This window comes from Corvus cornix, chromosome 1A, assembly GCF_000738735.6.
Source record: "Corvus cornix cornix isolate S_Up_H32 chromosome 1A, ASM73873v5, whole genome shotgun sequence".
NCBI classification, from domain to species: Eukaryota; Metazoa; Chordata; class Aves; order Passeriformes; family Corvidae; genus Corvus; species Corvus cornix.
This window is the reverse complement of record NC_047057.1, coordinates 39,337,945-39,364,972: the sequence shown is the minus strand read 5'-3', so window position 1 is coordinate 39,364,972 and position 27,028 is coordinate 39,337,945. Positions and strand designations below refer to the sequence as shown.

The window sequence follows — 27,028 nt, the reverse complement described above, 5'->3', positions numbered from 1 at the left end:
CTGCCTTCCTATTGCTTCCATGTACTTCTCCTGCCCAAAGGATTATTGGAGCTTTCCTAAGTCCCCACGTTGTGAGACAGTTGTGCTCTCAGGCTTTTAGGTTGATCTGGGCAGTTAGTGGTACCTGGCTCTTAGGTGAGTGGTGCTGAGGCAAATGGCCCAGAGTTAACAGTGTCTTTAGCAAGTCATTTTGGGGAGGATTAAACATCAGAAGTCAGTGCTAGGGAGGAAGCCCTGCTTCTCCAACACACATCTCCGCAACACAACTTGACATTATGTGATTTTTCTTTACTGTCTTTGATAAAAATGTGAAAACAGCCCACTTTATGAGGCACTCCCTAAAACACACAAATAAAAGGATTTCTCAGATTTTGGATGGATGTTAAAGAGTTGATGTTCGTGAAATTTCCAGACTTTGCAAAAGCAGGCTCAGGGTAATGATATATTTTAAATAGCATATTCCAGTTACTCCTGTAATATCTCCAGGAGGAGGATTTTGTTCTTTAGCAGTAATAATGTTGTCTTTAAAAATATGGCTTTAATTTGGAATTCATTCCAGTGGTAGTAAGTGGTTTAAAGCCCTATCTGCAAAATAATGGCATTTCTAGTAATGCCTAATTAATGTCAATTTTTTCCTTATGAGCTTGTTTTCATACATTGCCAAAAACCTAAGCAAGCATGGAAATAATTGCCTTTTAATTCCCTTCCTCCTGGCCAATGCAACATGGACACATTGTAATATGTCATACTCTTCTGAGAAAGTCTGAGGAGGAGAAAATCCCCCATTTCCCTGAAAAGCACCTTCTAAATTAGACAGGCTGTTTAATGCTTTTCATGATCCCCAAACCCTGTATTTGTACTGAAGGAAAGAGGGAGTGACAAGCTCTAGGGTATTTGTCTCTCTTCTTCCTGTGATCAATTGCATTTTTTTACAAGGATAATTGAACTGCAGTTACCAATATTTTGCTTTGGGGTTCTTCTGCTTTCAGGAAGCCGGTGACTATCCCATAAGGACAACTTTAGACAACATTCTGTCCATTCTAAAATATTGTTTTATGTTCCAAAACAGGCAGGTCACTGGATTCATTTTTCAGGTGATTTGCACAATTGGTAAAAACAGTGCATATTATTTCCTACATGATACTTTTAACTTGATGAAAGAGTGGAAGTTTTTTTCCTGTAGTGCTAGTTCATATTACAAAAAAAACCAAAACACACCATTAGAGTTTTCACTGACTGCCAACTAAAGAATATCCCTCTTAGTCAAAAAATAGAAATTCTGGATTTAACTTTGGCTTGTAAATTGAAGGTTTAGGTTTTACAGATCTCTTAGTTTGTATTAAGAAGTAGTCAAAGACTAATATTCCAAAAGTAAATTATCATTTCAATAAACTTTAATATTGCAGTGCTGTTTATAAGAATCATCTCAGGAAGGAATTATAAATTTTGAAGCATTTAATTCTTTTTAAGGGAACAAAAGATCATAAAAGTCCTTTTACTATTTTTCTGCATCAGTGAGTGAGGCACAACCCTTATGATGGCTATATTTCATGTGCATGTCTAAGTACAGGATTTTTAACTTTATGCTAAAAATATTTTCAGCTCAGAGCAGTTTCCTTCTACATGCAAAGACCATTTGGATTATGTTTATCAAACTGTAGGCTTTGGCTATAGCGCGTATGTATATACACACATATATGGCATCTCATTTCTGTCCTGGCCCGTTTCCTTCAGCCTAAATCGATAACCACAGCTCTGCTTTCCTTTAACTCTGTGAGCCAGACTGCCTCTGAAGTAACAGAAGTGCTTTCCCACTCTGGGAGAATGTATTGGTTTGAGAATCGCTGGAATATTACTAAGCCTCCACACTTGGGCTGGTACAAAATTTGCAAAGTCACAGAAGACTCCCTAGAAATATGTGCTTTGTAATTCCAGTATAAAGGAACTAAGTTTTTCATGGAAGTGAGACCTTAAAGTGCAAATGGCTCCTCTGCAGGCATCTCAGTTCCTGAGGCCATGCAGAGGTTTATCGAAGAGGCCAAGACTTCCTTCCCATCTCCTTGTAGTCCAGGTGCTGCTGCTCTTGTGCTTGGAGAGCACAAGCAAGGAAGGCCAGGGACCCTCAAAGCCATTATCTCCTTTTCTCCATAGCATGTTAGCCAGCCCTGCTCTTTCAGCTGGGATAATTGAAGAGAATAGCCCAGAAAAGGAAACTCTGGGATCATGTTCCTCCAGGGGTGGTGTCTCCATGAGACTCATAGCTGCAGATGGGGCTGCTCCCTGGGCTTGGGCTGGCTGCAGGGAAGGAGCACATTGTACAGGGTTTTGTGCAGTCCGTGCTCTGCCATGGGGCACCAGAAGTGGCCAGGTGAGGCAGGGGCATTCCTGAAAGCATGTCTCTCCCTAAGGGTAGCCATGCCAGCTCTCAGAGCCAGTAGCCTCAGGAGTCCTGCAGCCCTGTTGTAGCATCTGAGGGAGGTACAGCATCGTTGTAGCACCTGCAGAACCAACCCTGAGGGAAGGTGGCAACCCGAACACCTCATCCACAGGTAGCTGGGATGGGGCCAAGTCTGGACATGCCTTAATTCTGCTCTCCTAAGCAGGCAGGTGAATACCTTTCATAGGTATTCACTACTTGTCTCCCTGGGAATATGGGGTTCCTGAATCCCCATCGGCTGCTGAAGGTAACATGGTGTTTGTGTACCCAGAGAGCAACTTCTTGTTTTACTGGGGGTTATGCTTTCACAGAAATCAAGGATAGCTCTACAGTGGCTTGGGATATCTAAGTGACAAAGGAAAGGTATGCTGCAAAGGCTGTGTGGGAGGAGAAGCTAGAACAACTTCAGTAACGCTGTCAAGTATTTGTAATGTTACGTATTACTACAGCATAAACACAGAAAATAAAGCAGCTTTCTTTCTATATTCAGAGCCAGGGATTTAAACCTGTATGCAAAATCTCTTATTTGAGTTCCATATTCTGCTAAAGCCAAATTCTCTCAGTGTGGCCCCTTGGCAATGCAAAAATCCCTAAAGGACTACTCCTTACAAGTAAGATCACTCCGTCTGCTGTGATTTTGTAGTACAAGTATTTGAAAGGCTGCTCAGGCAGTGAAGAATTGTCAAGGGATAACTGAACCACAAAGGCTGTAGTAATAAAGGAAGACAGAACAAAATTGAAGCCATAATTCCAAGATTTTCTTGTTATTTGGGAAAGTAAGCAAATTTTAATACTACATTAGCATAGTCCTTGTCTAATTTTTTTCACTACAGCTTGTTGCTGGGAGCATTCTTTTGTGTTTCACTCAGTAGGAGGCAGCTGAAAACATGTTGTTAAACACCAGAAAAAAAAGATATTTGAAGGACTGCTTTTTCTATGCCATCACCACAGTGGAAATGTCTGGTGAAATAGCTGAATGTTTTTAATATAGAGCATTTTCATGATAGTCTAGCTGACTGGTTTATACGTAACTATACCAAATATTTAACACCGCCATGTTAAATTAAGCTTTGAGAATGATGTTTTACATATACACCAGTTGTAGTCCAGAAAAAACTGTAGATACAGGATCTGGATTGGTATTCAATCAACTCAATAGAGATATATCTATGTATATGTATAAAACTGAGAAATCACATCAATTCTATAATTATAAAAATATATACATCAGTAAACCATGTAGAATTCTTTTATATATAATCAGTAATTAAAAAGATGCAAACATGGAACTACTAAAGATGCAATCAACTCTTAAATAGCCACAGATGGCATATTTAAGGTACAGAATAGCTGTACTCCACAGGCCCTAGCATTGTGCATAGCTGCTACAGCTGGCTTTGTGTTTCAAACACAGACACCTCTCAGATCCATCTGCATTATATCCATGCTTAGTTCATGTCTAGAAGTTGCCAGTTCTGGGCCTTTCTGAGTCATTAGCAGACCAGAGCTAAGTTAGTTTCAGGAAGAGTACCTCAGTTTTCTCTTTACCAGTGATTGTTTTGATACCCCTTTATTATAGGGTATACCGATTTTTTTTATTGCTTTGGCTAAAGAAAAGACAGAAACCTCACCTTTTGTATGTTAGATGTTTAAAAGGATGTCAGAAAAAATGGAGAATTTGGAATAGATTGAGAGTACATTCAACAGGAGAAAGAGCTGTATTGTTAACTGGTGTGTTCTGTGCTTTTTCTATGCCTGTCATTGTGCTTCACTGTTATTACCCTTCACAAAAAGGCAGAGTTGCGTCTTTTTGTCCCAACAGATACCTCCACGTATTTACCATTTCTTGATCCATTTTTAGACATGAGCTTCTGGAAGAGGCTCGGAGAAAAGGTTTGCCTTTTGCGCAGTGGGATGGACCAACGGTGGTTGCCTGGCTGGAGGTAAGTGTTGGACATAACTTGAAAAAGTAAGTCACATTTGTAGACTGCTTCTGTGTGCTTATCCTTACAAATCTTAAAAGAGACTGTTACAGCCTCTTCCCCTCTCTGTGTGCACTGTGCTGTCAGCACTGCATAGACTTTGACACTGGATGGTGTAAATTAGAGACTAGAGATAAAACAAGTAAGACAGAGTTACAAAGTGGGATGAGGACCAGAAATTTGATTGAATCTCAAATTTTTGAAATTTTTGCATTTCTCAGTCTCTAAATGTCTAGGAACTCCACAGACAGTTTATGTAGAATGATGAGTTAATTTTAAATAAATTTAAAGAATTTGTAACTTTCTGTATTTTAAAAACATAATGGGGAAAAAAGTGTTCCTCTCACCATTTTCACCTGCAGTGTAAGAGTTCCAGGTTGAAATCTCTCTGATTTGACAGGCAGTGCCTTCATATCTGAAATCCAGTGTGATTGGATTTCACAGCCAGAGAGAGATGTCCTTTATTTGGAGGACCTAAATGAATGAGTTTTGGAAATCAAGAAGAAAAAACATTCAGCAGAGCTGTCATCAATTTTGACAAAAATGTCAGTGAATATTTTAGATTAACTACTCAAAAAATACACAAATGCTGAGGGGAGAAGAAGGCAGAGAAAGTAAGAATGTTCTTATACAAATACACTTTTACATGGCAAGGCTGTAACACTTCAGTGCAGATACAAGCTCTTTGTTGGCTCAAAGAACAAGTGTCTATTCCTTACTATACCAAGCATTGCTACCTATTCACAACTTTCCTCCTTCCTGCTGTAGCTATAACCCACTGATCATCAGTTAGACTTTGTAAAGTGTTTCCCTTCAATAGGAAAAAAGATCCCTCTCCAAAGCTTTGGCAGATATGTGCTAGTGAATAAATGAAAGATGAGAAATGAAAGCAGCTAATGTTTACAAAATTTCTGCTTCACATTGGAGTTGCTGAAGGTACCTAATGAAAAAGACAAAATGAAAACTGCAGAAAGTCAGTACAAGCATTTGCATATGACCTTGGAAAACGGGATTATATCTTCCTTCCCAAAAAATCTCTGTTAATATGGAACAATCCTTAATTTGGCCACTACTTGACTTTTTCATATGACTTTAAGAGGTATGTAACAAGATTTATACCGGTCATAAATAATAATAATTACACTAAATGATTTGCTGAAAACATGAACATACAAAAGTCTGTAATTTCTGATACCAATACCCTCCTCTTTCAAGGTGATCCACAATTTCAAGCAGTTTTTGACAAGTTAAGCCCTAATTCCTTTCCCCTTGATTCTTTTCTGAAAAATAGGGTATGTTTCCCACTGTCTGAGAGGGGCTGTAAAGAGAAATCAGGGCCTATGAAGTTCTTGGGGAATATGATGACAGTAGCAAAGGAGAGCTCACAAGGAAGTTAATGTTGCAGTAGTAAATGCAGATTGAATACTGATGATAAAAATATATGAGGATAGGAGTAGTGTGTTTATTCAGTGAGCATCAGTGCATTCAGTCAGCAGATGGACGCTGTGTGCATTTCATACTCTCCTGAAGAAAAATATAACATATGCATTCATCTTCAGCTAAAGAATAAAATAATAATAAAGGAGACAAAGGCTGAAATTTAAGAAGTATATTGTGAAATTTTCAAACTTTTCAGGGCTTTTCAGCCTTAGCATTTATTCTTGCTGTTTGTATGTAGCACAGACACAGTTGAGAAATATTTTTAAGAATTTTTTGTTTTCCTAATTAATTATGGAAAAGCATATCAATCTTGATATCTGAGTTCTCTGTCTAGAATGATTACTGTGTTCCCTTTTTAGAGACTTTATCTAACATCATTTTCTTCTAGACAGCTATTTACTGAAGAATTTACTTATTTTGTTAAAGAAATTATTTACCTAATAAGCAGCAACCATTTATATCTCTTTCTACAGTGAATAACTCACAGTGTTTACACTTTTCTGTTTTTCAAGTGCATGTGTGAAAAAAATTAATGTCAAAATAAATGAGGTGATGAAACCCATTTTAAAGCTATGCATAGTTTTCTCCATGGCGCTTTGTTTAAGTGCAGCTGGGTGATATCTACATAATTTTTGGTTTGTTTTATTTTTTTCTTTCATGAAACTTTGTATTTTGTAATAGTTTGTTGGAATTAGATAATGTTTTTGAAGTTTAGACTAGCATTGGATGGAGGGTAGTGGCTAATCCCATCAGTGGGAAGGATGTTTTCAAACACAATGCAGTCATTTCTCAACCTTTGTGATACTTCAGGACTCAAAGTCTGACTGAGCCTTTTGCAACCTGACAGTCAAGTCTGTTTTCTGTGTGACATAAAAGTGACCTAACAGCTGTCTTTTATGGAAATATTTCCCAGATAATGCATACACTTCTTAATAACCACACAGGTCTTCCCCCTACTGTGTCAAATGAAATGAAAATCCTTGCAATTCATCATTGCTTTCCAGATTTGTTGGTGAATTTCCTCATTTCCTTGACCTTGTGTCCTGTTTTAGTAAGCCTGTATTAAGAAAAAAACCCAACAATGGAATCAGCTAATTCTGATGGCCTATTTGAGATGCACCTAGCTAGGTCTTTGTTTTCCATTGTGTTATCCCTAAAATCTCAGTGATTATGGCATTCAGTGCTTATGTTCTTCTCACAGGCTTTCCTAAGTATAGTGTACTTCATACCACGATCAGAAACCTCACATAAATGTATCCCTGATATGAATTTACCTCCTTAGGGAAAAAAAGAGCTGTAGACACTGTAGTCATATAAATGAGGCAGCATAAAATGAGAAAGCTGAGAAAAACAAAAAATAATTCACACTCAGTAAGTCCTCTTACAAGGAAAGACTAAGTGGTGAAGCAAGGCTGGCCTGGGCTAGTAAGACTAACAAAAGGAGAGGAAAAGCATGTAAGTACATATCTTCTAAATCCATATGTGATGGAGCTGTGCTGCACCTTCTAACCAGTATTCCTAGCTGGGATGTGACACCATACCAGCCTGTTCCCAAATTTATTCTGAAGTCTGTCCCTGATAGGTTGGTTGTTTGAGCTGGGCTTGGTTAACTTCTACTAAGAAAATAAAAGCTGAGAAATGCAAGATTGTGTCCCTTGAATGCACCGTGTTAAAAAAAGAGAAAGCCATTTCAGTACAAAAGTGAAGAAATTACTTCAGTCCTCCTAGATTATTTTCTGTATTTAAGATTATCAGATGGGCAGGAACACTGACTTGTGCCAGTACTTGCTCATTAAAAACCTGGGAAAGGAGTAGCCCAGGGGATGGAGGCACACAGCTCTAAAAATAATTCAAAGCATGCCTTGCTTTAAAGTTCTGATTACAGTAAAAGCAAAAAGAATTCACATGAAATCAGGGCAATTTCAAAGGTTCTGAAACAATTTTGTTTTATTAAAGACTATCATGTTCATATTCATTTGTGTGTGTTACCATGCTTATTCAAACTGATAGGTGTCCTGACAATTAGTTATTTAATATTGGTCGTTAATTAATTGTTTATTAGTGGTCATGACACCGAGTTTGACAGAGTTTAAGAAGCTTTTGGACAATGCTCTTGGCACATGATGTGATCCTTGAGGCTGCTCTGTGCAGAGCCAAGAGCTGGACTTGATGATGCCAATGAGTTCCTTCCAACTCAGGATATTCTATGACTGTAATTTCATTCAAGAAATGGAGCAGTGCTTTGGATGAAATGTCCTTTCTCTTCACAGCTCTGGCTAGGGATGCCAGCCTGGTACGTCGCTGCCTGCCGTGCCAACGTGAAGAGTGGAGCTATCATGTCTGCTTTGTCCGATACTGAGATTCAAAGAGAAATTGGAATCAGCAATCCTCTTCATCGCCTAAAACTCCGATTAGCAATCCAGGAGATGGTATCACTGACAAGTCCATCAGCACCTCCAACATCCAGAACAGTGAGTCCTGTTCAGCTAACTTTTTCTTCCCGACTTCACCCTACAGGAGTCTGCAGAAAATCTTTTGTAGTAACAGAGTGGCTCTGTGATAGCACATACTTCACAATCAGTGGGAACTGTCTAATAGAGACTCAGAACTACCTGTTCATCCCTTGATTGTTGATTGCTGATGTTTTTCTTTCATCAGATATTCTTATTTTTTTTAAGCCATTGTTTGGATTATCCTTGATGTTATCTAAATCAGTATTGAGCATCTTATTTGTAATTTTGCCTGTATTTTTGCCTTTCTCTTCCTTCAAATCATCTGTACCAGCCTAATCAGATTGTTTTTCTTTTTTTGTTTGTTTGTTCTCTTTCTTTATTTCTTTTTTTGGCGTGGAGGGGAGGCAGGTGTTGGGAGAGGTTATGTAGGAACACAGCCCTTTTGAGTCTTTTTCCCATTCCCGGTTTTTGCGCCCTTTCAAATGTTATCTAATATGAGTAAGCTTTAGGTTCTTCATGCTCTTAAGAGAAGCAGTGATTGGAGGTGTGAGGGGAGTGTCTGGAAGGCTGCAGTGGAGCCTGTGCATTCAGTGAGGAAGGAAGAAAAAGTGGCGGCAGACAGGAGGGAAGCAAGTAAAGACACACAGCCACACAAGTCTGAAAGAAAAGGGGAATATATCAAAAAGAGCAAGGAAATAGATCAGATCGGGGGAGAGTAAGAATGAATATGCTACAGAAAGCAGGAAAAATAGGCCAGACTGATGAGGACAAAAAGAAACAAGATCACAAAAGGGGAGTTTTTAACACTGCGATATGCTGATGGTAATGGTTATGAAAGAAGCAAGGGAGACTAACAGAAAAGAGGCTGGATCAGATGGAAAACGTGGCATAGAAGTGAAGGACAAAGACTACTACTCAAGTGGTGTAGCTCAGATTTCTAATAGCAAGTTAATAATAATGATAATGTTAATTATAATATTTATATTTTGTAATATATCATCTTCATTAAATTTATGGAGAATCTTTTGGTGGAAATTAAATTTCAGATACTTTGGAGAGGTACCAGATCCACTGACCTACATAAGCAACTGGGCAACAGCACTAATATTGTTCTTGATTGCCATTTTATCTTCATGTTGCTAATGTTCTTTAAATATTGTAGTTCACCATCTGATACTTTCTTCCCTGAGAACAGTTTTGTGTGTCATTACCATGGTAATATTATGAATTGTAATGGATTTTAACAAAGTAAAGCAGTAAAGACTTGATACGATGTTTGAATTACTACACAAAATTGAATTTTATTTTAAAAGCATAACAGGATATTTCAAAGCATAAAAGCATATACACTTATGAAGTGAGAGAATATAGCTAAAAACATTGGGATTACTTTTGCCTTGTTTTCTTAATTCTGCCTGAGTACTGTCAGTGCACAAAGCTGCCCTGCCCCAGTATGCGCATTTCTGAGTCCCCAGTCTTTCTGCTTCTCCTCTTTCTCAGGAAAGGAGTTAATTTATCTCAGGTCTCCAGAAAACATAGCATACATCCAAGCCCCCTCCCTGACTCTCCTCATTGTGCTAGTAATAATTTGATGAAAAACAAAAGGATGAGGACAAAGTTTTACAAGGGAATTCTCTTGACATTTTTGATTTACAGAAACATGGTGCAAGTATTCATTATTTAGATTATAATATGAGCATGTGATTTGTGCAGAATATTTAGGCTGGAAAATCTTTGGGAGCTGAAGCTTACCTCTGCACAGAGCTGTGAGCTAAAGGTTGCATTTGCCAGTTGTTTATGAAATGCAGCTTTAATTATTATTCTTTCCTTTGTGGCAGTGCTCTGCCGGATTTCATCCATCAGTTCTAGTTGTAATACTCCATCACATCTGTTCAGAAGCCGCAAATGAAAGATACAAACCAAGTTGTCTAAAGTTGTCTCTAGCTGCAGCTCGGTAGAGGCAAGAACGTGGTTGTGCTGATGGTGATGCGCTGTTAACTTACAGTGGTGCTGCCTTTCTTCTTTACCACTGCTTACCTAATGTGGACCCCACCTGCCTTCCTGCGGGCCTTGTCCGTAGCCCTCAGGCAATGTTTGGGTGACTCATGAAGAAATGGAAAATCTTGCTGCTCCAGCTAAAACGGTTAGTCATTCCATTTCCACTTAAAATGGTTTCAGTGCTCAAAAGAGAATAGGCCTGTTCCTGCTTTAACACAGATGCCGTATCTTCTGTAGGATGCTTCCCAAAGCATGCCATTAGCAAGTTGCAGGGAGTAATGAAATTGAATTTAAAGAACAGTTACATTATCTTTCAGCAAAAGAATTTACAACCTGTATTGCCATCACAAAAATTGTGTGACCCTAAAACCAGTATTGGACTTTCAGCATATGTAATAGTCTCAGTGCCACTGTGAAACCTCATTTAATGAAATGAAATTGTCATGGTTACAGGTACAACATTTCTCCTGTAATCTACTCCCTCTTCTTCTAAACAGTGTTTTGTATCTGCTGATATAGAAAGAAATAAGAAAAGGCTTGAGAATGATGCATTCGACAACTTCATTATGCTGAGTCTTTCATGTCCGTGCTTGGGTATTCATGATCTTTGATTTCAGGTGCATGGAGAGTGTCATTTATTTATTGATTTTTGTCAAACCTCTCCCTAAACACTAAAGTAAGCCTTTTTTTTTCAATATGCAACATATGTTACTTAGGTTTTGGTTTTTAACATTACATCATAACAACTCCATAAAGGTGCTTATAAAACATGATACATGTTCCAGTGAGATCTCTGAAAAAAATTATCTTCGGTTTGGCAAACGTTATAGTCAGCCCAATCCATAAATGGTGGGAGAGGTACTGGAGCTAAATTTTGATGCAATAAGGAGTTATTTCTTAGAAGTCTATGCTTGCTATAGCATTTGAAGTTTTCTCATCAGTAGTAAGGAAGCCAATTCCCATCAATATTTTTTTTCTTTTTAAACTGAGCGCATTTCCAGTTTTATTATTGTTGGTAAAGATAAATGCAAATATAACAGCACTGAACTGACCAGAAGTAGAGTTGATCCTGTTTAACTGGCCAGCCAGAAAAATATAATTTTGCCATAAAAAATGTTATGTAAAAAGCTCCTTTACAATACATTCTTAAGAAGACAGCTTTTCATTGTGAATGTTTCAAAATCAAACTAGAAACAAAAAACCACATCAGTAATGCCCAAATTTTTACATAAATGTGTTTTAATTGTGAAACTATGAAGAGTGTTTAAGTAATGCTGTAATGGTATAATTTCACCAAGATATAATGATTTTCTACCTTGAAAACTCAGCTACATTTTATAGATTTGGTCTTGTAATTTTTCAGGTAGTTTAGTCCAGGACATTGCCACTGGCCAGAGTTATTTTATTCGTGCACTTTATGTGTAGATTTTCATTTTCATGAATGTGCATATGAATATCACATACTTTTATAACTAATTTTTATTGTCTTTTTACCTGCTTTACTAATTGCTTCCTGATGATAATACAGAAAGAGTCTGAAGAAGGCAGCTGGGCTCAGGTATGATCTTTCACATGACTTTTTTAAACTGAAAGTTAACAATAATGTAATTGAGTGTGTCAATATGTGTAGTGGAATATAATATTCTGACAGTATCTCAATGATTGAATTATGAATTATGTAGAGTTTTTTTCAAAGAATATATTCTCTGGACAGTTGTTTTAGGTAAAGCAGAATGAGGTACATATGCTGGTGAATATTTTTCACAAAAGAAATTCCTACACTCCAGAGACATATTCTATTTCCCATCTAAAACTAGTAGAAGTATTTTCCTCATTTTTCAGAATAGGAAAATTAAATACGCCATGAATTTGAGAGCTAACTTTTCTACAATTATACTGAATGATTTTTTTAGAACAATTGTATAAATCACACCCAAGTATCAGTCCACAAATAGTATTATATAATTTAGTTAGAACTTTCAATTAGCTACATTTTAAATTTTTTTTCTCTGTAATATATGCACACTCTCACATGATCTTGCAATCTTTACTGATGACATTCCTTTTCCTTTCAAAACCTCACAAGAATGAGACATAAGGAGAGTATATTTTCCCTCATAGATAATATATCCATCTGGTTTACACTGTGTTATTCATTTGTTTATAATGACATTAAAAACAAAAACAAAGAGATAGTTAGTCTTGAAAATGATCCTGAGCACGATCCTGTTTGGGAAGCATAAATCTTGCAACTTATCAGTTCTCTGTTCTGTTTTGTAGTACAAAATAATTAACAACAATGAGATGTAAAAATCTATTTTGCATCTTAATAGGGCAACTCATATAAAAATAGCTCAATGTGCACATTTTTTTCTTATACTCCTTTCCTCACCCTAGTGAAATTTTAGCTGAACAATGAAGCCTGAGTACTAGCTTCAATTAATTTCTTGAGCTCTGCATATGCACTTAGGTTTAAGCTGTTCACAGCTGAAAATATCTCATTAAAATGTAAGCTTGAGTGCCAAACAACTGAAATTAACTTTTAGTCTCTGAAGGACTACAGGTGTGTAGCCATGAAGTGTCATAGATCCTATTTAGGAAATTCTTCTCCCCACTAAACAGTAACATAAGCCTCAGTGGATCCCCTGGAGCCATGTTTGCATTAACAGTTCACACTTCAGGATTTGCCTGGCATAAATATTCTAGAAGGTCAATTGAAAGCAAGTACTATTATGAAAGATACACATTTTGATTGTGTGACAAGTTTGCTTGCATTTAAAACTCAAAATTGAAAAACATTCCTTCAAACTTACATAAGAAAACAAGATACAACAGGAAAAACAAATATCTCGCAGTGGCTCCCTCTTCCAACGTTAAAGCAAAATCAGAATTCTTTTTTTTTCAGACATATCTTGTTTTCAGTCTGTAGTGCAGTCTTGAACAAACTCAAGAATTTATTCCCCCTCTCCGTTTTCTTCTCTCTGTAGACCCTGGCTTATGGTGATATGAACCATGAATGGATAGGTAACGAATGGCTCCCCAGCCTGGGTTTACCTCAGTACCGAAGTTACTTTATGGAATGCCTGGTAGATGCGAGGATGTTAGACCACCTGACAAAGAAAGATCTGCGTGTGCACCTAAAAATGGTGGATAGTTTTCATCGGTATGTTGGCATAAAGACTACACCCATAAAAACGCTTATGTGTCTTGTCTAGTGCTCAGTGCTGCACAGAATAAAAACACTTGCTGTTGTTTTGGTGTGGAAAAACACAGAAAAGCAAGGGCTGACTGTCAGAAATCTGAATAGAGAGATTCCTTTAGTAATAGCAACCACATTGCAATCACATCTCTCAAAACCAAGATACTGGTACAGATAAATTTCGTAATGAGCAGGGAACCATTAAGATATCAATAGACTCTTGACAATACAGAAACAGTAATAATTTAAATGGTGTGAAGTATCAGAAAGTGTTAGACTAAGCTTTGAAGCCTTGAGATCTTATAATAATGAAAAGCTATTGTGTGTAGCACATAAAAGCTGTTAACAGTACAAGCAATTTGACAGTTGTTGGGTCACCTAGGGATATAGCTAGGAAGCTAAATTGAAAGTATGGAAATAAAGGCATTTAGACTTTAGGGAGAATGAGGTTTATGTGACAAGAAGTGGATTTCTTTTTAATATACTGTCTGATTTGTCACTTTTTTAAAGCCTGATTTGACAAAACGTTTCACGGCTCACAAGGGCTGACCTTTTCTGAATATTCTTTTAATGCTTTGGGTTTCTTATGTTAAAACAGTTATTCAAACATACTCATTTTGGTTTTTTCCATTTCATTCCTGAGGTCTGTGGAGTTTTTTTACTGTATTTGCTCTCCCCTCTGTTCTCAAGCTTTCTTACATGGGCACCATGAAACACCTCATGCGAAGTGCAGGAAATACATCCTACATATGTTCCTATCTTCAAAATTATTAACTCTGTAAATGTTTCTCTTTAAATAACAGAACAAGCTTGCAATATGGAATCATGTGTTTAAAGAGGTTGAATTATGATAGAAAAGAACTGGAAAAGAGAAGAGAAATGAGTCAGCATGAAATAAAAGGTGATAGTTCCTGGGAATGAATACTGGGAATGTTTCTTCTTTTGAAGCTTGATGCTGTTAACCCATTGTCATGCCATTTTAGCAAAGCATTTAAGCACGTGCTTTAAGCAAAACTAATGTAAGTCCATCTTTCTTCAGAACACGTCCTATCTCCTTAAATTAGGCACAGTTAAGTACTTTGCTAAATTGGGGCTGCAATTCTGAGGTGGTTTGATACATACGTTTTGCTAAATCAGATTTTGGGTATGGATCTTATCTGACCCTCTTTCAGGCTCAGAAGCAGAAGGCCAAACAGTCTGCAGCTCAGTGATATGTGCTGGGGGCAACACTAAAACATGGGAGCACTCAGGACTTTAACACTACACTCCAGCTTGTGAAAACCTTCGCCTTTGGTTTCTTACATCAGAATGTATCATAGAAAATGCTGCTTGGAGGGGTGACCACTGAGGCAGTTGATTGGTACATAAGAATAGCTCCTGACGAAACTGGCCTTATTAGAAGATTTCACAGCTGATTATAAAGATTTTTTCTGTGTAGACCTCTCTAGAGCGGTTGCATGCTTACTACATGGTTCTTTTTATATATAACAATTAGGGTGGCTGGGTTTTTTCAACTATCAGAAATGAATCCTTTGATTCCTTTGAGCTTTTCCAGCTCTAGTGACTACAGCAGTTAGCACTTCTCAAGAACAATGCTGATTAGGAGAGCTAAAAAAAAAAGATGAAGGCCTACAGTGACAGTGTGCATTTGCTCAAGGCATGCACTAATGCAAAGACTTTGCCTTGGATGTGCAGGCATCAGTGCCAGTCAGCCCAAGTGGGTCTAGCTGGAGACTGACATATGGGAAATGGGTATTGGTCTCAAATTCTGGTGTGGCTTTAGCGCTGGTTCCTGCTAGGACAAGGGTAATAATCCATAGCCTCCTTCACCTTGTCATGCATTGGTCATTTATTCATGGTCCCAGGTAGGATTTGGTCTCTGCCTGCCACTGTGTTTCAGCTGATCCTGACCCCAAAGAGTGGGATGCCTTCAGCCAGGCGATGGAGAAATTCTGCTCCCAGAACAGCCACACTAGCTGGACTTGTAAGGGTTCAGGAAAAAGCCTCATCACTTAGTAGCAGAAAACTCAGTACTCTCCCACTCACAACGAAAAAGATCAGCATAAGTTTGGTTTTGTTTTTTTTTTTAATCTTACAGGCAGGGCAGGATACCTTCGTACAATAGTGAAATCTTCAAAAATGGTTTACTAGCTCATTTTGTTGCCTCAGCTTTGTAACTGGTATGGACCTTAACAACTCTACCAGCTGTCTGCACTAAAAATAGTTTGTCTCTAAAATTGTGAACTAATCCTTTACTTTATGGCATGTTAGAAAATGATAGGTGCTGATGCAGCTCTCAAGACATTTAATACAAAACTCCCAAGTGAAGCCTTGAGGAATGGATATTTTTCCTGTGGCATTGCCCTGTAACATCTTGCCTACAAACTGAAAAGGGTATATATAGGATGTGGGAGGAATTGCATTGTGGAGATCCCCTCTGCAAGCACTTTTCTCCTTTGGAAACATTATTTGGAATAAACATTTTACTTGAAGATAGTTAAAACCACATAAGAGTTTTGGAATAGGAGGTACTAAAGCTATATGAATAGTTTGCTGGCATTCCTCATGTAAGAAATCAAGCAGTAAGACATCCACAGTTCATGCACAGCTCTACACACATGCACCTGTACAATTTGGAAGTTGACAGGTATCAGGAGACTGACCTGGTGTTATGTCCTTATAGATGTGCTGGTATGGAGCAACGATCGAGTCATACGCTGGATACAAGCCATTGGCCTCCGAGAATATGCAAATAATATTCTAGAAAGTGGTGTACATGGTTCACTTATAGCACTGGATGAAAACTTTGACTACAGCAGTTTAGCTTTATTATTACAGATTCCAACACAAAACACACAGGCAAGTTTGCTTATACTACTTCTGGTTAATCTATACCCATTATTACCTTTTATTCATCTTCAACAATTTTAATTGTTTACTTTGGTATCTTTAGGCACGGCAGATCCTTGAGAGAGAATACAACAACCTTTTAGCACTAGGAACTGAAAGACGACTTGAGGAAGTAATTAATTTTATTTTCAGTATTTATAAAATATCACAATAAAACACTAAAATTAAATCAAATGCATGAAGACATGTTAATTTTCACAATGTTAAAAACAGTCAGTTACAGCTTTAAAAAAATGTAGTAATGCCCATCAAGGTTTTTAAAGTAACCTCAGTTTGGCTACATATTTGGTCATCTTGGATGCTAAATTTGACACTGCACTCTTACCTTAAGATGAACATTTTCCAGAGGGGAAACATGAAGAATGGAGTGGAAGTTTTGCTGGCCAGAGCAGGTGGTAGGGGATGTGTGTGGGTGGGATGCCTGTGCAGTCTATTCTCTAGGACACTTACACCTTTTTTAAAAATAACAAAGTAGATTTTTGGTTTGATCTTTATTGCTTTTTTTTCTTCAAATTTCTTCAAAGTTAATCAATATTAATAGAGTGTGATTTGGGGTAGTTATCTGGGAAGAGGAATCTCAAATTCAACTATGGAAATTATTTATCTTAACGTAAGAGTCCAGTGCAAAAGTGTTCAAGTCTTGGACTTCTGCACAGGAGGAGAATAAAACTTTTAAGGACTTGATGAAAATATCAGATGCCTATGAATTCTGTGCATGCACATGAGTGTTTAATCCTTTTTTAATACTTTATGTAAGCCTCCTAATGCAGCAACAAACCACTTTCTGTCACTGTATAAGAAAGTTCTACTTTAGCTGATACTAAACCCCTTGACTATATCGAGCTAAAGATTTAAGAGGAGTTTTGGACCCCAGCATTTAATATTTCTAAAGCTTTTACTTTCACAAGCATGTCTCAAACACATTACAGTGACTGGATGCAGTGCAACAGAGCAGGGTAGTTGTTGTGGAATACATTTGGCAGTGGTAGAGAGAGCACACAGCAGGATAATTAATCAAAATGTTTCATTTTGCTTTATCAAATACAACTCTGTGTCGACAGAGCGATGACAAGAACTTTAGGCGCGGCCCCTCCTGGCGCCGGCAGTTCCCCCCACGCGAGGTTCATGGGATCAGCATGATGCCGGGCGCATCGGAAACGCTGCCGGCCGGCTTCCGGCTCACCACCACTTCAGGGCAGTCGCGGAAGATGGCGAGCGACGGTATGCACTCATTTCTGCACTTCCTCTTGGAAAGCACCAGGCTCGTCCTAGCATGCCAGATTGACTCAATGCATGTCAGCCTCACACCACAACAACTGTGTTCATTTAACTAGGATGAACGGAGTCTGGGAGAGTTGAATTAGGGAATGGAAAAGCACTGACTTGGCATATTATTGTTTTTTCAGGTTTGCTTCAGACTGACTGTGTTTAAAATACAAAAAAAGGGCCATCTCACTATCCTACATCTGTAAAGGAAACATTTGGAAAGACAGGAATTAATTTATTAACTTTCAACTATGTAATACCTAAGCAAATTTTCATCCTATCAGGCTCTCTAGCAGGTGGAGTGTGTTTTAGAGAAGGAAATTAGAACGGGCTATCACCTTTATTTTCCTACCTAACTTTTAATCTAAACAGCTTAGCCTTGACTGTCAAATAATTGAAGTTGCTAAGAGTTACCACCAGATGGGTAGTTAGCAAATACTGAAATTCAGGCACTAATTGAATTACTATATATCAGTCTTAATTTTCTCTGGAAATCTTTTGCTTTCCAAAAGATGCGCTAACTCAGAAACGAGTGGAAAACTAACAAGCAGATCATAATTAAAAAGTAAGTAAAATTTTAAAATTATTGTAAGAGAGCAGGCAGAGGAGACAAATCCCATCACAGCTATTCCTTCAGGTATATGGAAGATAAAGCCAAGTATACCTGCCTGAAGTTCTGAGAAGTATTAGCACACAGATTGCCCCATTTAAAATACAGCCATTTATTTCATCATTACAGGATTTAGGTTCATGAATAGACTTATCTCAAAGTAATTTAATATTCTGCTTGTAAAGATTACATCCTGTAACTTGCTAATGAATTTGGTATGACAGTATTGCCACCTAAATTCCATTAAAGTTTCTCACCTTTAAAAACAACACTTTATAGTTGCAGTTACAGATGGAATACTTTACTGATTGCATCACTGAATTCCATTGACTCCTAGCTCCCATGGCATTTCCATAGCCCACGTTACTGTAGTATATAAGAACCTTATAAACATTCATGTATTTCATCTTCCATTCATGGTATGATGAAGAAAATGATATTCCCATTTTACAGATGTGGAACTAAGGCACAAGGGAGATTTAGTGATTTACTTGAGGTCTTTTAGATAATTCTTGAGTATACTGAACTCAGTAGACTTAAAGGGAAGCAATTTTGAAGACCTGTATCTTCATCCAGGATTTGACTTCCTATCTGCAGTAAGAATGCAATAGTATTTGGTAAGAGCATTAGGACTTACAACAAAATAAAGACAAAATTGAGTTTTAAACTGTATTTCCTTTAGACAGATTCCAACAGTACATCAGATGTGAAGAAATGCTGAATTTTGAACTAGACCATGCCCACATTATGTCAGAGAAAGCCACAGAGCAATTTATCAGCCACCCTTCCAGCGGTAAACAGACTGATACATTTTATTGATGATTCTAAAGAGGTTCTGGTTTGTTTCCTTTTTTTTCTCCCTTCCCAATTTGCAGTTGCTTCATCACGACTGCAGAGGTTAGACAGCTCAACAGTTCGCACATACTCATGCTGACAAGGCCTAGCAAAGAAGCCAGCACTGAATTGTTGTGAGTATTCTGTAGGGGCCATCATGAAAGCTCTTTGTAACTGTACACTACCCCCCACATTATCCAAGCAAAAACCAGCATGGAGCAGAGAACAGAATTAAAGATTCACTAGGGTGGTCATTTGGTCAAGACAACAGTCTTAAGCTCAGTCCAGAGGATGCTACCAACAATAATATTTTGGGGAAATGGCAGAAGGCACAGGGAATGAACTTACTTTATGAGAACTTGAAAGAGTTCTACTAGGAGCTGGAATGGGGGGCAATGCTAGTAAAGCAGAAGAGATTTACTTCTATTTACTTCTATAATACTTCTAATTAAAGCTATGACTCAATTTAGAACATCAGGTACCTGCATAAAGTTAGAACAAGACTTACACCTACAGAAAATCTTGAAAAATTTATCTATTACAGAGATTCCTGCACTTCTCAAATCATTCAGAATTGACAAAGAAAGGATAATCTGAGCCAGATGCAACTTTGGATCAAATTTAGTATTGGAATTCATGTTAAATTTTTCACCATATATCTTCTGAGTGTGGCTATGAATATCACAGTCACTGTTCCAGAGTTCTGTGGAAATACAGTTTTCTATTTTATCCCAACTTTTGCAAAAAATATGCACATGATGGTACTTACATCAATATGGCACCATTTTATGCTAGTATTTTCTCAGTAAAAGTTTCCATTTAGTTACTTGGGGAATTGTAAGGCAGCTAAAAAAAATACTTGAATATCACCAAAACCTCACCAGGCATCAAACATGCTTCGATAGCTTTTACATATGGTAGGCAAGACATGCAAGGATCTGCAAAAATGTTTGGGGTTTTTTTGGTTTTTTTTTTTGATTCCCAAGACTGGGACAGACTTGGGGCCATCAAGGCTTTACTAACTCTGTGTAGGTTCAAAACGTGCTTAGGAATAGCAAATTAACGGTGGGAAAAGTAGACTGCTCAATATCCTACCGATGACATGAGCCTCACTTCACAGATCTTCAAAAGACTGCAAAAGTATAAAATCTTAATCTTAGTAAAAAAGGGAACTTTTTGTGCCACCCCTGAAAAAATAAGCTCAGGGGGGTGTGGTTATTTGTTAGTTTTGGTTTGGTTTGGTTTTTCTGAAAAAGCAAAGTTTAGCAGCTGGTTCTACAAAGATGATCATGAAGCACATGAACTACAGAAATCTTTTTATGTGTATGCATGTATAGATTCAAGCATGGTGTTGTATCAGTAAAGTCAATGACAGGACTCTCACAGGGTTCAGTGGTGACAGAAACTGAAGGCAGAGATGTGAACCTTTTCTCCTATGTGCTTCAGAATTGCAATGTTGGAAGCAATAAAGCATGACCAAGAAGTTCAAACACCAATCTGTCTCTTAGGCAAACAGTAATGGGCCAGGTGAGGCTTGAAGAGTGCAACAAAGGCAGAAATGGAAAACTGATAAGCTAACAAAAATTAATTTAAGATGATCCAAGCTGTTTATTCCCACTATATTAAAAATTATTTAAAAAGTCACAAAGCACAAATAAAAATAAAGCAGCAGACTTTTCTGGCACTATGTCTGTATGGGAGCTGTGTGTTTTGAGCAAAAAGATGTGTATATCTATACAAGTTAACTTCAATTACTATTGGAGTATTAGTAGTGTTTCAAGTATCAGTGATATGTATCACATCAGTACTTGCTGCTTGTCCACTATTCTGCCAATTACATCCTAATCTTAAATGCTTGAGAGGTCTACAAGACTATCGAATCTGCATCTACATTGTAAAAGCTAATATATGAGGTTAACTGCCATTAATATACTACTATTTCTCTTTCCACTTACCATATACTCCTTTTAGAGGAAGAACAAGATGGTGTGAACTGGAACTTTAGTATATGCACTTTCTGTAAGGGTAATTTCAAAATGCCATGCAGGTTAGAAACCAAAGAGCAAGTTAAAATAATTTTGGATTCCAGTACATTATATCAAAAATCAAAACAACACCCCACCCCTCCCCCCCCAAAAAAACCATGCAGGGAAAATATTTCCTTCACTGTTACATCACACTTGAAAATTTAAACAAATTTCCTGCAACTCAAGAAAGAATGCATAAACAGAAACTGCTCATAGAGGGAGATATCAGATTTAAGGACAACAGAGGAGTTTTCAGAATTTTGTCATCACAGTTCCTGAGTAACAGGAACTCCTTCTTCATGGAAGGAGCTGATTGATACTTGGACAAAAGGGAAGATTATTCATTACAACATGCCTCCTGGAATTTTCCAGATCCAGCTTAGACTGAGATCCAGGCTTTTGTAGCACCTTGCCAAGAGTACATCAGCAGCTGTGTTGCTCTGAAGTATCTGTATGCACAGAACCAGGAACTAAGCAGCAGAGGGGAGGGATAGCTGGACAAGCTACCACACAATGCAAGATAAGAGAGTTTTTAATACAGTAAAAGTGAACATGTCTACAAAAAGCAGGCCAAAAAGAAAGCTGGAAATGGATTCCATGTGCAGATGGTATGTGATCACAGCAGGCTGCAGATTCTTGCATTCTGCTGCTCTTATAGAGACATTCTCTTACAGAGATTGTCAAAGTCTTGTATTTCAAAATAGTTTGTGCCAACAACATCAGTTTGGTACAACCTTCCAATGTCTTTATAGTGTTTCTTCACAGCAGCTGTGAAGCAGCTTTCAAATTGCATTTCAGGTGATTTTTTTAACATTTGTTGAGACTACAATGAGCTGCCAGAAACCATGAGCAGACATTCTCAGAACAGTTATATGAGCATACTCTGCACCTGTTTTAGTGCACTCGGTATCAGAAGCTTAAGAATAGTTAAGGCTGCTGGTGCTGGCCATTCAATATTGCAAAGAAATTTACTATAGAGCACACAGGACCCATCAAACTTTCTGCTGTGGTGGCTACATGTGGTGGCCCAGCTGAGCAGCTGCAATGCCCTTACACAGCCAGTGGATTTGGGACTCACACTATCCAAGCTTTCCCAACACTTTTAACTTCTAAAACATTTGTCATTGCCAAGTCAGAACGGTCAGTAAGGACAGATTTCTTGCCACAAGCTGGAGCAATAGAACACATTAACATTTATTCTAATGAAATACTAAAGGAGATTTGGCAAAATCAATTGTGTATGGTTCCAAAGAGGATTTGTAAAGACAAATGGACAAGCAGCGTTCCAAAAAGATGTGAATGATAATCTGGAAGCAGCTGGTCCATAGCAAAGAAAGCATCAGGGTGAAAAAGGTAAATGCTGTCAAGCTGCAGTGAATTAGGAAGAACCACCACGAAGTACATCAGCAAGGTCTGTACACTGAAAATGTGCGTTTATCCTTGTGCCAAACAGGCAAAGGGCTCCAGATTCAGGAAACTAACCCCAGTGCTGAACCAAAACAGCAGGAAAACAACTGTAAAATGAACACAAGGAGCAGTCTGTTTTGACTGAGGACAACTAGTAAAAGATTAAAATGCATTATTAGTAAGTTTATGTTGCAGATTTAAAATTAAAGAAATGCACGCCTCTCTCGGATACCCAAACCCCATGTTTTAGTAACTTAGTTACTAAACTACTTAGTGCTATATTTTCTATTGTCATTGCACTTTAGACTGAATTAGAATCCTATAATCTTGCTGATTAATGTTTATTCTTTTCTCTTAGATGTCATCTCTTTCTTCTACTTGACCTGAAGTGCACTACCACTACTTAGGAAAAGAGCATTAAAACTCTCTGCAAGAACAGGATAATAGGGAAGAGAACACGTAAGGTTTATCATACAAACAGATATGATGTTCCTTTCATGTACCGGTTAGTTTAAAACAAGAATTAAAAAAACCTAAATTACTAAAAAAAAATATGAAGAAGAAAAACAAAACAATGTCCCCCTTTTCTCTCAGCATCTCTGTCATCAAAAATTTGACAGTAGTGCACATCCAAAGCTTTTATCAAATGAAGCCACTCATCTTTACATTGTTACATCTGTTTTATTGTAAAATACTAGACATTTATGTATTTACTGTGTATGTATTTCTTTTCAAATGTGTAAGTCTTATGTAAATGGATATAAATATGATTTTTTAAAAATAAAATCTATGGTACATGGGGTCTCAGTGCAAACATTTGACAATACAGTGTCAATAATACTGTTTGTATCTTTCCATTCCACCATTTTTACCGTTTTTGGATTGTAACAGTCAAATGAATATGTTTAGCAGAGTTAGAAGCTTCAACATGTTCCTATTGAGAAAAATCTGTCAATATTTAAAGCTGAACACCTGCCTCTGATGATGTATAATAGAATGACATAACCTGGAACTGAAGCCAAAACAGACCTCTAAGGACAAAATGGAAATGTCACATACCTACAGAGAAGCACCACTATGGCTCATCTATTAAACAAACCCAGAAGAACTGTTTATTAAAAAAAAAAAAAAAAAAAAAGGCAATTTAATAAAACATGATTTATACAAAAAAGCCAAAAACTCTCTTCTATGTTACCTGTGGACCAAGAAGAATCTTGCTTTACCAAGAGCCACCTTTTCGTTCCAGGATCTTCAAACACCAGCCAGCATTGGAAAAGTAAATCTAAGATTTGCATAGAATCAGATTCTTGTTTCCAGATGTATTCAGAAAAGAAAAAGAAAGAAAAGAGAAGCCAACCCCCACCATTTCTTCATTCTAACAGGGCATTAGGCAGGCTCCTGTCTAACGTTATGCTTTTAGCCAAGATGGCCTTGCTGAGACTTCACAGAAGTCAGTTTTATCAGAGGAAATAACTGAAAGACAGAGTGGTTAATATATAGTGTATAAAAGTTTAGAAGAGCAACTATTACCTGCTGTGGCTTTATTTGGTGGTGTTATTGTTGTTTATTCTTTGTTTAAATGGGAAGTTTCAAAGTAAGACCTACTTAATAGTCATTTACCTATTTGCTATTTTTCTGCTGCTTTATCTTAGCTCAAGACCTGTCTTTTAGTTATTTCTTTTAGCAGTTTGATCTGCAATGTTTGCACGTACATAAACATTTGTTTTGTCTATTTTTATTTGGCAAAGTTTGGTCAATCAGATGGTGAAAGATTTTTCTCCCCCGATGTCAATAAAAAAAAGAATTCAGTGCTATTTGCGTTCATAAGTCTATTAAGTTTGGTAGATAGTAGCATTAAGTTTGGAAACCAGCTGCTTCTCATAGCTAAGCATAAGCACATTTTGGCACTAACAGGGACGAGTTACAATGGATTTACTGGTGAGAATCTGCCACGAGAGGGAGCACAGATCTTGCTGATGGGTGCAAAGTGCTGGCAGGGTTGTAGCGCACAACTGTAGAAAGTCAGGGCTCTTGTATGCACAGTTCCTCAGACTTGACCAACATTCTTCTCCTCCCTCAGCCTCCTTTTGGATTATTTTAGTGCAGAATGTCACAAAATAAAGCAATGCAAACACCACTGTCAGTGGCTGCAGTATCCTGTGAATACACGTTCCCTCATAAACACCAGCTCTTGTTTTGAAGAATTCCTTTTGAAGCCCACACTAAAACTTAGGGGGCAAAGGGAAATAAAGTGTGTTGGGGAAAAGAATGAGCCTGATATTATGACCAATCGAAGTTATCCTGCCCCAGGAATACAGCACCCCCAAATTATATATTTCACAGTGGAAGAAAACATACCAGAAGAATTTAAAATAGTATTATTGTGACTTCAGTTTTGATTTAAGGATAACATATCAGGTCTCCTAATTCATCCCTCATACAAGCTGAAGCTCTATCTTCTACAGCTAGAAACTCTGGTTATGCTAAATGTTGCCTACTTGGCTCCCCTTTCAGTACACTGACAATAACTACTACATCTGCCTCTTCCAGCCAAGATTCAATAACTCACTGACCATTCCAATCTACCCACTTGCTGCTTCTCTCTAAAAACAAAATTAAGAAAATTACTGCTGTCCTACCACTTGTTAAATGGGCTTGTTCTTCTCAATGGTATACCCAGGTTGCTGGGCAGCACAAGAGCTATGTGCAAGGGTAACTACTTCTTCCTTTCTTGAGCTCAGCTCAAAGCTAAAGACAAAGCATTCTGCAACTGCAGTTCCTCAGCAAAAGGCTCCTCTGGAAAACAGAAGTAATGGCCATGAAACAGTAATTTAGCCACACTGTATTGCTGCAATAAGGTGCCTTTCTTTGTCTGGGTTTTCTTAATGTTGATGCATGAGACATTTGGCATTTCTAGAATCCTCCGCATTACTAGCATGGTAGTATAGTGAGCACACCTGAACACTCTGTCCTTCTCTTTTAAAATACAAGTCTTGATCTAAAATGACTCCTACCAAAATAGAAAGAAAAAAAAAAACCCACAAGATTTTTTGTTAAAAAGAGAACATTTAAAAAAAACAGCTCAGGCTTCCTCAAAAAACAGAAGTTATTACAAATATATTTTTGTTGCGGAGACACCTTAAGAATGTTACCTATTGAAGCTCTTCATAAACAGTTCAGAGGAAAGATAATTGTTTCTTGCTAATATAAATGTAAGCACATAGCCCTCCAGAAAGGTAAGTGCATGCCTAAATATCTATCACGAATGCTGTTGGGGGTTTTGTGGGGTTTTTTTCACCTCCTTAAAAGAAGTGACCCAAACTAGAAAGCAGTTTACTTTTCCTTACAAATGAAGAAACAGGTGTAGGAGCATGAGCTATCATTGGGAAAATTATGCAAATCTAGGAAACTAATTCTCTTCACCTAGATCTATTGCAGGATCCTTACTAGAGAGTTTTTGCTCTCACTAATTAGTTCCCCTCCCCTACTTTTGCAATTACATGATGGCTGCAGCCAACGTAACGATAGCAAACATACAGAACAATGTCTCACCTTTAATTGTTATAGTAATGGCCACACACCTTGTGAATGTGCCAGTTTCTCTGTGGTAAGGCCCTTGCAGTGTCTCACTGATTTAAAAAAAAAAAACATACCACTGACAACTCCCAAGAATTCCCTCCTGCTCGGTAACTGTTCAGCACAGGTTGCTACGTTGTAGCATTGTGAAATGGAAAAAGTCCCTGCAAGCCAGTCCATTATTCCGCATGGGCCTCCTGTTAAAGCCTTTGTACTTGAACAATCCATCCAGAAGAAAATAATACCTTACACTAACTGCCATGTCTATAAGAAGTACTTCAAGAAAGTAATAAGGACATCTCTGAAGAGTAAAATTATTCTCACTTTTAAATCACCAACCTATATACTTAGCATATCTACCATAAAGCATCATTAGCCTTTACTCAGTCTTTGCATGTTTTATTCCCTGTTCAGATTGTGATTTTCAACTAAAGCGAATAGCTGAGAGGGAGGGGGGTAACTTACACAATGATTTGGCAAGAAACAGGCACAGCACAGGCTCAAACTGGGCTGTTTTAGCACAACTGTATGACCTGGTTCAACGTGACTGGCCCAGCTGTCTGCAGTCCCTAGTGAAAAACACACAGACATTTGATTTAGTTCTTATGTAACTGGTAGAGCTCACCAACACCACATAAGCATGACAGGCACAAGGCACCACGAGGGTATGGCTCATATTAAGTGGCACCTATCACCTTTTAGCTCCTACATCAATCTGTTGGTTTATTTCATCACTTTACAGGGATATCATCCTTACCTCTACCCCCCCCACAGTATTTCTGGACTCTTTTGAGGACCTCTCTTATGCAACGCCATCATCTGATTTGTCTGTTACTTACTCTTTCTTCCCCTGGTAAGCACTGCTGAGTTTGGGTAACTTCTCTACTTT

At 37.8% G+C, this 27,028-nt stretch overlaps 1 protein-coding gene and 1 long non-coding RNA gene across 11 annotated transcripts in view; one reads left to right on the top strand and one right to left on the bottom strand.

Annotated features, from left to right (window-relative positions):
- Window positions 1-24,377, top strand: part of PPFIA2 (PTPRF interacting protein alpha 2) — a 296,049-nt gene extending 271,672 nt beyond the window's left edge. For 9 of the 10 annotated variants that reach the window (XM_010413748.4, XM_010413749.4, XM_010413746.4 and 6 more), the window contains 11 exons: window positions 4,299-4,380; window positions 8,130-8,330; window positions 10,393-10,455; window positions 11,839-11,868; window positions 13,298-13,473; window positions 14,313-14,410; window positions 16,193-16,368; window positions 16,463-16,531; window positions 17,481-17,640; window positions 19,171-19,263; window positions 22,922-24,377. In XM_010413748.4, the coding sequence (XP_010412050.1) occupies window positions 4,299-4,380; window positions 8,130-8,330; window positions 10,393-10,455; window positions 11,839-11,868; window positions 13,298-13,473; window positions 14,313-14,410; window positions 16,193-16,368; window positions 16,463-16,531; window positions 17,481-17,640; window positions 19,171-19,229 (1,114 nt within the window). In that variant the 3' untranslated portion in view covers window positions 19,230-19,263; window positions 22,922-24,377. Of the gene's footprint in view, window positions 1-4,298; window positions 4,381-8,129; window positions 8,331-10,150; window positions 10,309-10,392; window positions 10,456-11,838; window positions 11,869-13,297; window positions 13,474-14,312; window positions 14,411-16,192; window positions 16,369-16,462; window positions 16,532-17,480; window positions 17,641-19,170; window positions 19,264-22,921 lie in introns of those variants that run through there. The other variant, XM_019279831.3, reaches the window with a different exon arrangement.
- On the bottom strand, window positions 17,824-19,171 carry LOC109143254. The gene is made up of 2 exons (XR_002043289.3): window positions 18,553-19,171; window positions 17,824-17,885 (listed from the first exon to the last, which is right to left on the bottom strand). It is a non-coding gene; the product is annotated as an uncharacterized LOC109143254 (long non-coding RNA).
- Window positions 24,378-27,028: the final 2,651 nt, after the last annotated feature.